This window comes from Peromyscus californicus, unplaced genomic scaffold (genome assembly GCF_007827085.1).
Source record: "Peromyscus californicus insignis strain IS unplaced genomic scaffold, ASM782708v3 Scaffold_11__1_contigs__length_118956290, whole genome shotgun sequence".
Lineage (NCBI taxonomy): Eukaryota > Metazoa > Chordata > Mammalia > Rodentia > Cricetidae > Peromyscus > Peromyscus californicus.
Window position 1 is genome coordinate 90,249,107 of NW_026294402.1, and position 16,574 is coordinate 90,265,680.

Sequence of the window (16,574 nt, forward strand, 5' to 3'; positions counted from 1 at the left end):
CAGTTTTATTTTTAACATCATATTTTATATAAATTTTTGTTCATTTACTAGGTACCTACAAAAGGTGATGATGAATTTTGCAACATTTGGCAATCTCTACAGGGATCTGGAAAAATTCAACACTTTCAGACAACGGTACAAGAAAAGGTTAGCATTCTTTGTTTTATAGACAGTTAGTTTAAAGAAAAAAACTTTTCTTTTCATTTGCAATGATATATTTCCCTCCAAATTTCATGACAGTTTCTGTCATGAATTCTCATAATTCCTTTTAGGCATACATACATTTGGGCCAGTAAGTGGGAATATAACTTCTTTGAAATCGATTTTGGCATAATTTTTATTTGTTCAGAAAATTGTAATAATTACATTTTGAATTTAACAAAGGCCTTAATGGCATTCATTAACTTATATTTTCCCAATTGAATGTACAGTGTTGTGCTGGTAGTGAGCAAACATTTACAGAGATGAAGAAGAGGTTTGAGACTCTAGGCAATGATACAGAGCTTCCTCATCTTCCCTGAGTTTAGCCTGGCACTTCAAAAAAACAGAAGCAATGCTTAGAGAGTAGAAACTCGGACCAAGAAATGAAACCAAAAGAGGCATGGGGATGGGCTTTGTTGGTAGAGTGCTTGCTGTGAAGTCATTAGGACCCAAGTTCAGTCCTCAGCAGCACATGCAAGAGCTAGGTGCAGCACACCAGTAACTCTTTAATCCCAGTGCTGCAGAACCAGGTATAAGAGCATCCCTGGGGCTGGCTCATCAGCCAGGCCAGGTGAATCAATGAACTCAGGTTCAACCAAAGACCCTGGCTCAAAAAATAAAGTGGTGGGCAAAATACCTAGTACACACATGCACAGGAACCAGCACACATTCATGTATGCGCACACACACGCATGAACGTCTGTACATACATACACACAAAAGAATGAACTTCACCATTTGTAGTGGTATATGCCTGTTATCCCAACACTCAAGCTGAAGAGACAGTTAGATCAGTTACATAGGGAATTTGAGGTTAGCCTAGGCTACTCTGAAACCTTATCTCAAATATAAAACAAAAAAATTCATTAGCTTGAGAAAATTGCTCAGTGTGGTGGTTTGCATAAGAATGGCCCCCATAGGCTCGTATATTTGAATGCTTAGTCACCAGCTAGTGGAACTCATTGATAGGATTAGAAGGATTCAGAGGTGTGGCCTTGTTGGAGGAAGTGTGTCACTGGGAATGAGTTTTGAGGTTTTTAAAAGCCCACACCTGGTCCAGTGTTTCTTTTCTCTTTCTCTCTCTCCACATGTGGATCAGGATGTAGCTCTCAGTTACAGCTCTAGCACTATGTGTACTGCCATGCTCCCAGCCATGATGATAATGGATTAAACCTCTGAAATTGTAAGCCAGCCCCCAATTAAATACTCCTTTAAAAGAGTTGCCTTGATCATGCCAAGCGGGGGCTGATGCCCTCTTCTGGCCTCTTCAGGCATGACACATGTGGCAAATATTGGATGGATGGACGGACGGACAGACAGACAGACAAAAATAATAATATCTTTTTTAAAACTAGAGAGAGGAAGAATTGAAAGTGACATATATAGGTGACTTTTACAGGCATTTTTAAGCTACTGATCCCTGTCTCTACCTCCCAAGGGTTGGGATTATAGGTGTCACTATTCTGTGCTCAAAGAAGTTTGCTCTGAAAGGAAGTGTTACCAAGCTGTACACAGTAGCACATACTTGTAGTCCCAACTACTCTGTGCAGCTCAGAAGGCTAAGACAAAAGAATCACTTAACCCAGGAGTTCAAGACCAGCTTACATAACTCAGCTTCCTAAAATGAATGAGTAGGTGAGTGAGTGAGTGAAAACGTTTTCCTGATTCTTTCCTGTGCCCTCTTTTTTTACCTCTTGCTTTTCCAACGTTTGAATAGAAACCATTCCACTGAAGTAAACAGGCTTTCTTCTCCCTTTTGCCTTATCATCTGACTAATGACTTGAACTCTTCCCTGTCTGTTAAGTGTAACTGATCTATAATAACCTCTGATTCAGACCTCTCAATCAAGTAGTTAATCCAGTATTGCCAGCCTGTAGAGAAGGCGTGTATGGATACTCCACTGTCACAGCAACCTCAAGATGTCCCAGAATTAACCTCATCTGAAGCCTCTCTTCCTACCCCTGTTTCTAACACCATTGATGCCCTGGCAGTCAATCTAAAAAGCTTGGAATCAAGAACTTTTGTCCCCCCATGTCTGACTGAGTCTCTGTCTGTCCACACTGGCTTTCTGCTGCTACTTTGGTATGCTGTCACCCCTAAAAGAAAATTTTAGTTGTTGTCTTCTTCCTGTTATCTTTTTGTAACTTCTCAATTCTCACAATAGACTTTAGACTGTTTTCCCCAGGTTTAACCTAAGCTCTAGTCTATGCTCTTCCATGTTCTCTCTTTCACTTAGAGTTCTGTGTATATATTTCCTAATATTTCTTAAAGATCCTTTCACCTGCATTGGCCTCCAGGCATAATTGGGTAAAGTATCTTCTGGGTTGAAAACCACTTTATGCCCTATAGCAGTAGATTGTAGTAGGCACTGAACCTCAAGTTCTGGAGTTCAGGGTTCATAATACAAGTTACACAAATGTACTTCTTTGGACTGCTGTGATCACACATATAAAATGAAGGTGTTGGAGACTGCTGATATCTTTGCCAGCCCTAACAATTTGTGGCTCTATTAATTTTGAATGCATTGGGCTCCCTGTTCAGTACCATTGGATTCCAGCCTGAATCCTCTCACTCATAAGGTCTTTTGTAATCTCTAACTGATAAGAAAGACAGGTAGGGACTTATTAAAACTTGCCAAAAACAATGGCATTGAAATTGGCTTTTAAAAGTACATCTGTGACTTCATTACAGTGCACCTAACCAGGTGGTATGACAGTCCTTGTGGGGCCATTCAAGATCAAAACAGTCCCCTGCTAGATGTATGGAAAGATCTATGATAATGAACAAGACCCTAAGAAAAATCCAGGCTCCAGAGACCACCAGGACACACTGACCCTTGAGCCTGCCTGCCCTCTGTGTCTGGAGAGTACACTGGTGCTTTGCTCTGACAAGCTTGTCATTGATGAGTCTCTTCCCAGTCTTTCTCTGAATTCTTTCTCTAAGACCAGAAACCTCTGGGAACTCCAGTCTAAGAGTCATACTAATTCACATAAAATATGTCCAACTATTTGATAAAATAATGTTTTCAGATAGTGCTTTTTACTTTGCATTTCCCACAAATGATTTCCAATTGGGATTGTATGTTCTTTTTATTCTTTCTACTTAGAATATGCTTTCTTCCTTAACTGCTAAATCCTTCTAGATCTGGGTCAAGGTCTGTTCCTTCCTTGAGACTCATGAGATACATTGTTTCATAATCTGCATGTCATTTCTTTTTTTGTTTGTTTGTTTTTTTGTTTGTTTGTTTTTTGTTTTTCGAGACAGGGTTTCTCTGTGTAGCTTTGCGCCTTTCCTGGAACTCACTTGGTAGCCCAGGCTGGCCTCGAACTCACAGAGATCCGCCTGGCTCTGCCTCCCAAGTGCTGGGATTAAAGACGTGTGCCACCACCGCCCGGCTCTGCATGTCATTTCTGTTATCAGATACAGTTTATTTCAGCTGAACACAGCCATGTTTTGTCTATCTCCTGTATATTCCAAGAATTGTAAGCTACCTAAATCAACACTTTTAAACTCATGAAGTATTAAGAAGCTGAGCATAGTTATGCATTGTGGTGCATGCCTTTGATACCAGTACTTTGGAGGCAGAGACAGGCAGGTCTCTGAGTTCGAGGCCACCCTGGTATACAGAGTGAATTCAAGGGCAGCCAGGACTACACAGAGAAACCCTGTCTCAAAAAACCACCAGTAGGAGGAGGAGGAGGAAGCTGAACCTAAGCAAATTCTAGAGAACTCACCAAGAGTAAAAAAAAAAAAAAGAAAGAAAGAAAAATCCAGGCATTCCTTAGTAATACATAGCAGTGTGCCCAACGCAAGTGTTTTTACAGAGACGATGGCTTCGCAGTTAAGAGTGGTGGGTACTTCTAATTGCAAAGCACTCAAGTTTGGTGCCCAGCGCCCTGTCAGGCAGCTCACAACCACCCATAACTCCAGCACATGCACATACACACAGAAATCGTAAGGTTTTTGATTTGTTTTAATTAAAGAATGACCCAAAGAACTATTTACAACTATAGTATTTGCTTTCAATTTAGAATTATATATCTGTTCTTTGAAGTACTTTAAACTTAAATTTTGGAGTTTGAGCTCAAAACTCAGTAATTCTTCAATGAAATTATCACTTTGGACTTCAGTTTATTTATATGTAAAACAAAGTAAAAATATGCCATAACATTATTATGATGGTAGCATTACTATAGATACTGAGGTAATAGAAGCAAAATACATTTAACATGCCTGGCAGTAGTAGGCACATAATATTTATTCGTGCTTATCTATTGATCCTTCTGTTCTAATTCGCTTTCTCAGACCCCAAACCCCTCAGAAAGTACTGCTGTTCCCAAAAGCTCTATTACCTGTCTTGCTCTGATGGTAGAAGTTCATGCCATGTGACTGTTAATGAAGAGCCCTGACTGAGATCACTAGGGATTTCCCCCCCAACTCCATCCTATATCACAAGTGTTTTGGGACAAGCTCAGTGACCACTAGGATATGATGTGTGTTCGTATCCAATGTGAATTTGTATGTGCCCAGAATTGAAAATAAATAGGACTTGCCAAGAGAAAAATGAAGAAAATTACTTTGTATTAAAGCTTCCCAGCTTCCGTTTTTACTTCCTCTTGCAGATTCAGCTATAGCAAGTTGTCTCTTTTGCCCTCAGGCTTTCTCTTCCTTTCAAAAAACAGGATCTTAAGATTGGAGAGTTGGCTCAATGGGTAAAGTACTTGGACATGAATTTGGATCCGCAGCACTCAAGTAAAAAGCCAGGCATAATGTCACATGTCTGTAGCCACAAGACTGGGGGCGGGGGGGGGGGGGGGGGGGGGGGTGTGAAGACAGGCAGATCCTAGGGGTTTGCTGGCCAGTCAAGTCTAGCTGAAATGAGAGACCTTATCAAAAAGTTAGGTGAAGTGATTGAGAAAGGCATCAGTGTGTAATCACACACACACACACACACACACACACACACACACACACACACACACACGATAAAAATGATCTTGTAAAATGTCTATGTGAAGCTTAGTCATGTCATTTTGCTATCGTGCCTATTTATAAATTATCTTAATTACTATGGCTTTGTGATCAATCTTGCTGCAAAGATGTGTTTCATTTGGCAATATAAATATTAATTTTAAAATCAGCTATTGGAGAAGAAACGTAGAAAAGAATGTAAATGAATTAATATCTTCAGCTTTCACAATATACAAGAAAAATTATTAATCTTAAAACTTTTTACTGGAAAAATCTTTAACATTAAGGAATCAAGAGAATCCTGCAGGTGAATCTGCATATTCCCATTCCTTAGCTCTCTTGTCAACCCTTTCCTTCTGTTAACCAACTCCCCACTTACACTGAAAGGGAGTTTGTTTGGAAGCAGACCTAGAGAAATTTTTAGAGGCGTTTCTGGGGGGGTGGAGAGATAGCTCAGCAGTTAAGAACACTTACTGCTCTCACAGAGAACCTAGGTTTGGTTGCCATTGTCCGAATGGTGACTCACAACCTTGTTACTCCAGAACCTGATGCCTTCTTCTGACCTCCTTAACCACCAGGCACACATACATGGTACACAGACGTAACGCAAGCAAAATACTCATACACATAAATAAAGGAAATCTTAAAAAGATTTAGGAAAGTGTCTGTTATGAAGAACCATTCAAAGATTCACACGTCTTTAGTTTCTGTATTTGTTAACTTGAAACAAAATTGAATTGAATTACTTTTATTGAAAAGAGAACTTTGGGAGGGTGCTTGTTTCTTACTTCTCTTGTTTTCTAACTAACACATAGAGGAGTTCTGGGGTGGTGGCCATTGTGTTAATGATTCTTATTTCCACGGTGGTTTTTTAGTTCTTTATAGTTTTCTGTGTGTTTTTCTAATAAGCTGTGTAATTTTTATTAAATTAATTTTAAAATTTTTTGAAGTTATATTAAGGTTTTGTTTAGTTGATTTCTGAGAATTTGAACTTTCAGGGTGCAATTCTACATCAAGAAATAAGTCAAGTAACTCAACCACATAAATCTGACTTTAATGACAACAGTGTTCAATATCAGCAAAGAAAACATGACCCTCACCGGAAACGTAAGTTTTAAGTAGAAAAGTGTTTATGTGCTATCTGCTTTTTTTTTTTGGTTGTTTTTGTTGTTGTTTGTTTGTTGTTTGAACAGCTTTGTTGAAATATAACTCACACTTTAAAATAAATTCATCAGGCAAGTGCAGTGACACAGCAGGTAAAAGGCTTTGCAGTTCAATCCCCAAGACACCCATGAACTGCATGTGTGCCCTGTCATGCACATGCCCACACAAACACACACAGAGACAGAGAAAACACAACCATCATTTTCAAGTCTTCTGTAATGAGGAAAGGGTAGGTTATTGATGCTTTTGCATATACATGCCCAGTTTTTGCAGCACAGTTGTCAAAAAGAACATTCTTTCCCCCATTGCATCATCCTGGTACCCTTAGTAAAAATCAGCTGACTGTACGTATTTGTGATGATTCGTTGGCTCTCAGTTCCAGCCCACTGATCTATACACATCCATACAAACAACATGCTGTCTTCCTTGCTCTAGCTTTTTGTAAGTTTAGAAATCAAACAATTTGGAGTCCCCCAGCTTCATTTGCCTTTTCCAGGATGGTTTCATTTATTCTGAGTCTTTGCATTTCCATATAGACTTTCCATAATCTTATCTATTTCTGCAAACACTGCCTGGAATTTTCATAGATTACATTGGGTACAGTGTCTTACATTTCCCTGCCTGTGAATACAAATGCCTTACCATTTATTTAGTTCTTTCTAATTTCTTTCATTGATGTGTTATCATTTACAGTACATGATCCTTAGACTTCTTTCTTTTGTTAAATTTATTTCTCTATTATTCTTTTTGATGCTGTTATTGATAAAGCTATGTTTGTTGTTTCTTTGTTGGTTGGTTGGTTTGTTTTTGTTTTCTAGACAGGGTTGCCCTATATAGCCAAGGCTGTCTTAGAACTCACTCTGTAGACCAGGATGGCCTTGAACTCATAAAGATCCACATGCCTCTGCCTCCCAAATGCTGGGATTAAAGGCATGCACCACCACTTGGCCATATGTTAATTTTTTGTTTTTAAAAAAAGAACAGTCATTCTTGCCTGACCCTGATCTTAGAAGTGAACTTTCTGTCTTTACTATCACATGTGATTTTTGGCTATGGGTTTCATTGTCCTCTATTTGGTTAGTAAATTCTCTATTTTCTAAATTCTTATTTTGGCCTATGAGGAGCTAGATTTAGTTAAATATTTGTTATTTTTGCTTTCTTTTTTCCTTCCTTCCTCCCTCTCTTCCTCCCTTCCTTTTCAGTTTTTTTGTTTGTTTGTTTTGTTTTCGTTTGTTTTTTTGAGACAGGGTTTCTCTGTGTAGCTTTGCACCTTTCCTGGAACTTACTTGGTAGCCCAGGCTGGCCTCAAACTCACAGAGATCCACCTGGCTCTGCCTCCCGAGTACTGGGATTAAAGGTGTGTGCCACCATCGCCCGGCTCCTTTTCAGTTCTGAGGATTGACCCAGTACCTCAAACCCACCAAGCAAACAATATACCACTAAGCTACATATCTAGAGCCTTAAATTCCTTTATGAGGGTCTTACGTGTTCATGTAGATTTATCTGCATGTGCATACAGGCATGTGTGTGAGAGGTGCCAGGTGTCTTCCACGGTCTTTCTCCACTGTTTTTCTTAAACTTTTTATTCCATTCATTTATTTTGTGTACATGTGTAGAGGTCAGAGGACAGCTTATGGGAGTTGGTTCTCTTCTTCCACTATGGCAGCAAGGACCTTTATCCACTGAGCCATCTTGCTGGTTCGTCTACCTCATTTTTAAAGACAGAGTCTCTAACTAAATCTGGAGCTCACTGATTGAGTCTCCACCCTTACCTGGAGCTGAGGTAACAGGTACATACTTCCCAGTCCAGTTCTTACAGAGATGCCGATGACCCAAACTCAGATCCTCACTCATGCTTGTGCAGCTGACAGGTTCCTGCATGAGCCATCTCCTCCTCCTGTCCCTCCCCTAGATCCTTGACAAGCTTTGTTCTGTTTTTCTGTATTTGGGGGTGGGGGTGAGGCGGTGATTTATCCTTTATTCAATTTACCTGATGTGTTAATTTGAGGAGAAAGAAGTGAGGTATAGTCCTTCCGATATTTTTGAAGAGTTTTGGAAAAAATGCCATTACATCCTTTTACAGTGATTAGTAAAAATCACCAGAAAACTGACTGGACTTGGGCCTCAGTTCTTTTGGGGGACATTTTTTTTATTTTCTATTATACATTAGTATATATTAATTGTAGCTACTAATATGGTTCCATATATTTCCACACGTACATACTACATACCCAAATCAAATCCAACCTTCTTTTTTTTTTTTTTTTTTTTTTTTTTTTTTTGGTTTTTCGAGACAGGGTTTCTCTGTGTAGCTTTGCGCCTTTCCTGGGACTCACTTGGTAGCCCAGGCTGGCCTCGAACTCACAGAGATCCACCTGGCTCTGCCTCCCGAGTGCTGGGATTAAAGGCATGTGCCACCACCGCCCGGCCAACCTTCTTTTATCTCTCTCCATGCTTTGGCTTTTTCAGCTAAAGGTTGTATATTTAATGAAAATGTACTAAAATTGTTTCTATCCACAGTGACTTAAGTTACTCTATGAAGCCATGTGTCTCAACAAAGCTCTAGTCATGTGTGCCCTCACCTTTTCATTCCCTTCCTTTCCTGTCTTCCTTGTCTCCTTCCCGTTTTTATTCTCCCTTCCCATGTCCTGACATGTTCCTCATGCTCTTCCCTTGGTGTCTCCTTTCCTTTCATATCTCCTCACCTGCTTTTTGCTGCTGGTTGTTGTGATAATGTTTTCATTGTTGTTAGACACAGAGTCTCCCAAAGCCTAGGTTGGCTGGGACCTCACTGTGTACTCAAGGATAACTTTGAACTGCTGATCCTCCTGCTCCCACTCCCTAAATGCTGGGATCACAGGCAGGTGTCACTATGGCCAGTCTTTTGTTCTTTCCTCTCCATCTGGCTTGATAAGCAGTCTGGTGGTAAGGAGTAAAATATAGCTACAAACAACCATATAACCTAGTGCATCTAATACAGTAGGAGATTATATACTAGCTTCATCTCCTTCATCTCTGTATCCTTCATTTCCTAACTGTTCTAAAGATAATCTCTCAATTTTTTTTATTTCCCCTATTGTCTCTTAGCTTCCCCTTAGCAGAAATGGTAAAAGTTGCTTTTATGAGCATGATGGTATACACCTATAATCCCAGCATTATGAAGGATGTGTTAGGAGAATTGGGCCACAAGTTCAAGGCCAGCCTTAGGCTATATAGTGATTTCCAGGCCGAACTAGGATACACAGCAAGACCTTGTCTCAAAATAAAGCAATTAGGGCCTGGGGAACTATTCCAGTTGGTAAAGTGCCTATAGCACAGGCTTGAGGACCTGAATTCAGATCCTCAGCACACTGTTGAAGGCAGGCACCAAGGCCACTGTCTGTAGTTCCAGCACCAAGGGGAGCTAGGGGTAGAGACAGGCAGACCCCTGGAATTCAGTGGCCTCCCCATCTAGCTGCATGGGTAAACTCCAGATTCAGTGAGAGACCCTGTCCAGAAAAGTTAAGTGGAAATCCATAAGGAAGGAAACCCCTTGTTTACATCTGGCATCCATGCACATGTACGTATATATACCATGCATACATAAACACAAACACACACACAAACTCAAAAAATGGTTGTTTGTATTTGTTTGTTTTGGTTTTTGCGTTTTTGTTTTTTGAGATGGGATTTCTCTGTATTCCTGGCTTTCCTGAACCAGGCTGGCATCAAACTCTGAGATCTGCCTCCCTCTGCCTCCCAGTGCTGGGATTAAAGGCATGCACCATAACCCCCCAGCTTCAGAAATGAAAATTTTAAAAGCTTTTTTATTTGTCTCTTACTCTCCTTTATCTAGCCAATAGTGTATTGCTCATAATTTAATATTACCAAATTACAATTCTGATCAGATTACTACCTGCTCAGAATCGTTCTGTGATTGCTTGCCCATTGCTTACAACTTAATTCCATAGGTGTCAATGTCTCCCCGATTATGACTCACCTGCCTCTTTAGTTCCACTAAGCTTGATGTTACTCCTTAAGCTCCTGCAGAACTGACTCATTTAGAACTGCAAAAGTACAGTCCTTTCTGCTTTCATGTCTTTTCTCGAATCCTTTTGGGTTGTGTTTTTTTGTTTGTTTGTTTGCTTGCTTGTTTTGCCTAGAATTCTAAACCTCTTCTTTTGCACTTGGAGAATCTACCACCCCTGCGTCACCCAATTCAGATGCCACTTTCCTTTTCCATCTGATAATCTGCAATGATCTTTCTCTACCTCACCTGGATTATAAATTTCTTCAGTTTATACATCTTCTCATCTGGGGCTGTGATCAGTGGAAGAGCACTTGCCTGGCGTGGACCAGCACCTAGGTCTGCTCTCCAGCATTGACAGCATGGGGGAGGGGGAGCACAGACCCGGGAGGAAATTTAAACACTGTTTGCTATGGGAAATACTTGATTTAACTGGGGTTTAGTAAGCTCTTTTGCTTCCAAAAATTTCTGTTTTCTTGTCTCCAGTTAAGGAAGAATATAAGAGTCCTAAAGCTGAGTGTCAGACACAAAAACTGTCCAATAAACAGGTAATTTTTCTTTAAATAAACTTTTTCATAGATGGATGTTCTTATGCACTTGGTTGTTGTATAGCACCTAAGTAAATTTTGCGGCCTTTTCAACCATCTGTAAGGAATGTGGCAAAAGCCATAGTCACAGTCACTTGGACAGAGACTGAACATAGCTGGAGATTAGTGTTTAAAATAGACATCTGTCGTCCTCATTTTACCACTTAAGAGTTGGGTGGTCTTGCCAGGCAGTGGTGGTGCACACCTTTAATCCCAGCACTTGGGAAGCAGAGGCAGGTGGATCTCAGTGAGTTCGAGGCCAGCCTGGTCTACAAAGCGAGTTCCAGGACAGCCAGGACTGTTACACAGAGAAACCCTGTCTCAAAAAAAAAAGGAGTTGGGTGGTCTTGAGCAACTCTTAATAGCCTCAACTTCTTTATCTTTAAGATGGAAGTAAACTTTTGATCACTTAAAGCTTTCCTCACATTTTATAAAAATATTCCAGAGTGTCTATTTGTATGTACACTGGTAGCAGCATCTAAAAAGTCAAATTGTATAGAGTTAGAAAGGGGGAGCTGAGATCATGCATTTTATTTTGTTTTACAAAGTCTCTATGGATTAATAAAGAGCATGTAGACATGTTAAGAATCAAGGAATTTGGCATATATAATTATGTATACTTTTATGAATTATATCATACTTTACATTTTTGAGTGCATCTCTTGAGCTGGGAACGTAGCTCAATGATGAGAGCTTCCATATCTCAATGTGGAAGGCCCTGGTTCAGTTTCTACCATTGCAAAAAAAAAAAAAAAAAGGTGGCCAGGCTTGGGAGCAAATGCTGATTTTTAGACAAGGTCTCTTGTAGCACAAGTTAGCCTCTTAACTCACTATGTAGGTCGCTAAGGCTAGCCTTGAACTCCTGATCATTCCAGCTATACCTTCAAAAGAGTACTGAGATTAAAAGTGTGTGCCACTACACTCAGCCAAAATAACATTTTTAATAGTAAAGTGAAATGTGTAAGTTGAGAGAGACAGCAGCATTGAAATAGTTAGGATTTGGTAAGGCCTCTGTCCTCTCAGGGCTTTCTTGGCCTTCTAGGCTCCTGTCGTAAATTCTGACATGTTAGAGAGGATGCACTGTCTTCTTTCTCCTATTACACTTGCCAGTCCTATCATGAGAATGCCACCTCACAAAGCTGATAGTTCCTGATTGAGGTGGGGCAGCACAAACACACAGTCCATATCAGTGGTTATTGTCCATATTCAAAACTGAATGAAATCTAAATCTATTCACAGATTAATGAAAATAAAGATAATTTTCCCCCATTCAAGGTAATAGCCTCTCCTTCCCCTTTTTTTCTTATGGCATTAAAAGAAAGTACTTGGAGCTGGAGAGTTGGCTCACTTAGTTAAGTGCCCTGACTGCTCTTCCACAGGACTTGGGTTCGGTTCCCAGCACCCACATGACAGCTCACTTAAGCTGTGGTGCACTGACATGCAGGTAAAACACTCATACACACAAATGAATAAATCTTTAGAGAGAGAGAATGCAATACATAGATACTTTGCTCAGTTTATTTAGAATAGATGGTAACTATAAGTTTACCTGCACAAAACTTATTCTTCCTTCCAGACTTCTGGAGGATCTGCCAAATGTAATATTAAACTATTGAAGAGAAATGAAAGTCCAGGAGCCTCAGAAGCCCAGAAGGTTGTGACTGGTTACCCAAATGTTGTCGATAAGGTAAATAAATAAATAAATTCAGTGTCTCTTCCCCAAACTTGTACATCTAGGAAAATGATTGAGTGAAAGTTGAATTTTTAGAGTAAAATCTAGCTTTTTACTACTTCTTCCTTCTTTGATCTTTATGTATAAATATTTATTTTTTTAGCCTCACTCTGGAATTGAGAACTTTTTAGCATCTTTGAATATCTCTAAAGAAATTGATGTACAGTCACCTCACCATGGAGAGCCCCCAGATGAGGAGCATCTATCACCACAGTCGTTTGCTATGGTTTGTATGCTCGGCATCTTTGGGAACTACAGTCATTTCTCTTCCATTGGCCATGCATGCGTACCCCATGCATCTGTTCAAACCCTGTGTCTCATGTTGCATGGTATCTTGCATCCCTTTTTGTTTGGTTTGGTTTTGGTTTTTTGAGACAGGGCTTCTCTGTGTAACAGCTCTAACTGTCCTGGAACTCACGCTGTAGACCAAGCTGGTCTTGAACTCACAGAGATCCGCCTGTCTCTTTCTCCTGAGTGCTGGGATTAAAGGCGTGCTTCAACACCTGGCTCTTGAATAACTATCGTCATCATGTGAGGAAAACCAGGATGCTTTGAGCAATTCAGCCATCCTTTTGTGCTGTTGTTTCTGTCGGGTTTTCTTTTGCTATCCCAATAGACTATAGTTCCCTGCTTTCTTCTTCTTTTTTTTTTTTTTTTTGAGACAGGGTTCCGCCGCTGCCGCCGCCGCCGCCGCCGCCGCCGCCGCCCGTCAGTCCCCTGCTTTTTAAAACATTGCTGTTGACTAGACTAAAAGTCAAATAGCATAAATATCTCTGTACTTTGAAAGTGAATGTTTTTCAGCGGTTGACCATCTATTTGTCTTAGAGGAGTTTAGTTAGCATCTTAATTTTTAACAACAGGAACTCTTCAAAAGAATGAGCAGAGGTTGAAGAGACAGCCCAATAGTAGAGTTCCTATCTAGCGTGCATAAGGACAACACCTCAAAAGAAAAAAAACCTCAGAAAATGAATAAGCTACATAAGCCTAACATTTACTTTCTTCTCACCCCGCACCTACCTATGAATCTTCTAAAAAGAAAGGAACACGGATGCTTAAAGAAATTCTAAAGATTGATAGCCCTGACACAGCAGACAGTAAGAGTGATGGGAAACAATTTGATAAAGAAGTCACTGCTTCTTCCAGTAGAAGAGATGAACATGGACTGTTAGCACATCCTGAACAAAATAAGAAGCTGGGTGAGTTAACTGAGTACTGTTAGTAATAGTGAATATCATTTCCAAAAGTTTGCTTCGTTTGGTTTCTTCCAAAAAAGTTTATTATGTTTGTCTGTCTGCCTGTCTGTTTGGTGTATATTTATGTGTACAGCACACATGTGGAGATCAGAGGACAACTTGGAGGAATCACTTCTCTCCTTCCATCGTGCATGTCCCTGAGATTGAACTCAGGTCATCACGCTTGACAGCGAGCACCTTTCCCCATTAAGCCACCTCTCCAACCCCATTTGTTCTTTTTAAACTAGGGGGCGGAGAGGTGGCTCAACAGTGAAGAATACCTGCCACATATTTATAAAGACTGGAGTTCACCTATATAGCACACATATAACAAACCAGGTAGCCCATAAACACCTATTATTCCAGCTACTAGGAAAAGGTTCAAGGAGAGACCCTGCCTCAAAGGAATAGCAGACAGTGAGGATACACGCTGTTCTGGCCTTCATCTGCACACAGACACACATAAATGAAGAAATAGGGCTAGAGAGATGGCTCAAGGTTAAGAGAGTGCACTCCACTTGCAAAGAACCAGATTTCAGTTCCTAGCAACCTTGTCAGGTGGCTACCAGCCAGATATAACCCTGGCTCAAGGGGCTCCAACACCTCTGGCCTCCTCGTGCACCTGCCTTCATGTTCGTAAACCCACACGTGGACACACACACACACAATTTAAAATAACAGATCTTTTAAAAATTAAGTAAATAAGTAGCTGTTCTTTGGAGCCTGGTATAGTGCCTCACACATGCTGTCTTTGCCCTTAGAAGAACAATTTCCATGAGTTCAAGGCCATCCTGCACTACATGATGAGTTCTAGGTCAGCCTGAGCTACATAGTAAAATCCTGTCTTAGGATTAATATATACAAATAAATAATAAATAATTTTGTTAATAAAGCTTTTGTTTTACTTGATTTTATTTTATCTTAATGTATTTTTGTCTTTTCTTAAGATGGAGTCTCACTGTGGAGGTCTACAGTTCAAGCTGACCAAGAACTCTTTATCTTTTTTCTGTTGTTGTTTTTCGAGAAGAGTTTCTCTGTGTAACAGCCCTGACCAGGCTGGCCTCAAACTCACAGAGGAAAGGTTCTAAAACTACACAGAGAAACCCTGTCTCAAAAAAACAGTAAACAAAACAAAACAAAAGAACTCATGAGCCTCCTGACATTAGCTTCCTGAGTGCTGGAATTACAGGCATACACCAGCCACCGTGCTTTGTTTGGGTTTATTTTGGGCTTTTTTTTTTTTTTTTTAAAGACAGGGTCTCACTGTGTAGTTCTGACCTGGCTAGCCTAGAATTTACTATGTAGATCAGACTGGCCATGAATTCAGAGATCCACCTGACACTGCCCACCAAGTATACCATGCCCAGCTGAGAATCATTTTTTAAAGCCAGGCTTGTTAATGTACACCTTTAATCCCAGCACTTGAGAGGCTGAAACAAAAATTGCTTCAAGTTCAAAGCCATCCCAGGCTACATAACTGGAGTCTGTCCAAAAACAATTCACAGGTTTTTGTTTGTGTCACTTATACAGCAGTATAAATAAATATGTAATCAAAAGATTTGTCAGCCCTACATCTTCTTGTGACAACTTAAACTATTACAGATAAATACACAGTCATGAAAGTTTCACATCCTTTTATCCCTCATAATTTAAAGGTGATTGTGTATGTATTAAATACATTTTTAACTTTTCTAAATATCTTTCCAGTTTATAAAATGAGCACAATCATTCCAAATAACTTGTGATAGTAATATATAAAGCAATAGTACATCAGTCCCATCATATAGATGCCATCATTTGACAACAGCATTAAATTATAATAAATTACCCAGTGTAGATACTGAAAAGGCTATCACATCAATTACAAATTATTGACAAGGGTACATATTGGAAGTATACTTTAAATCTATGAAACCTGTAGTGTAACATGTGGCTCAGTGATGAATCTCAGTACCGATCTGTCTTTGTGCCTGTGCCTCAGGGACCTTACATTTTAATATTGCACTTGTGTAATCATCTGCCAAGACTGACCAGGGAGAACGACTCAGACAAAACTGCACTGGAACTGAAGTTTCTCAGAGTATTAAAAAAAAAAAAAAGTTTTGGGTGGTGGCGCATGCCTTTAATCTCAGCACTGGAAAGGCAGAGCCAGGCGGATCTCTGAGTTCGAGGCCAGCCTGGGCTACAGAGTGAGTTCAAGGAAAGGCACAAAGCTACACAGAGAAAACCTTGTCTCGAACAACCAAAAAAAAAAAAAGTTTTGAGTAATTCAGTCTGAACTTACTAAGTATCAAAATCTGGACCAAAGGCAATGTCTAGCTCCAATATACTCCAGTAAATATTGGGTAATTAATAAGTTCAAAAGCTATTAGAAGCTGGGTGTAGTAGCATACCTTTAATCCTAGCACTTAGAGGCAGAGGCAGGTGGCTCTCTGTAAGTTCAAAGCCAGCCTAGTCTACATAGAGAGTTCCAGGGCAGCCAGATTACATATAGAAACCCCATCTTTAAAATATATTATTATGATGCTTTTATATATATATGTGTGTGTGTGTGTGTGTGTATCTATATATACATATATATACATATGTATGTGTGTACATATACATATATAGGTACTTATATTTATAGCTTTCTTTTTTAATGGATTTTTAAAAATATTTCAGATTTATTGATTGTGGAG

At 39.8% G+C, this 16,574-nt stretch overlaps 1 protein-coding gene across 4 annotated transcripts in view; it reads left to right on the plus strand.

The window, feature by feature from the left end:
• Xrn1 (5'-3' exoribonuclease 1) overlaps positions 1-16,574 on the plus strand; it is a 112,681-nt gene that overhangs the window by 81,159 nt on the left and 14,948 nt on the right. For 3 of the 4 annotated variants that reach the window (XM_052717065.1, XM_052717056.1, XM_052717075.1), the window contains 6 exons: positions 52-147; positions 6,171-6,279; positions 10,829-10,890; positions 12,506-12,616; positions 12,765-12,887; positions 13,698-13,857. In XM_052717065.1, coding sequence (XP_052573025.1) covers positions 52-147; positions 6,171-6,279; positions 10,829-10,890; positions 12,506-12,616; positions 12,765-12,887; positions 13,698-13,857 — 661 coding nt within the window. Of the gene's footprint in view, positions 1-51; positions 148-6,170; positions 6,280-10,828; positions 10,891-12,505; positions 12,617-12,764; positions 12,888-13,697; positions 13,858-16,574 lie in introns of those variants that run through there. The other variant, XM_052717086.1, reaches the window with a different exon arrangement.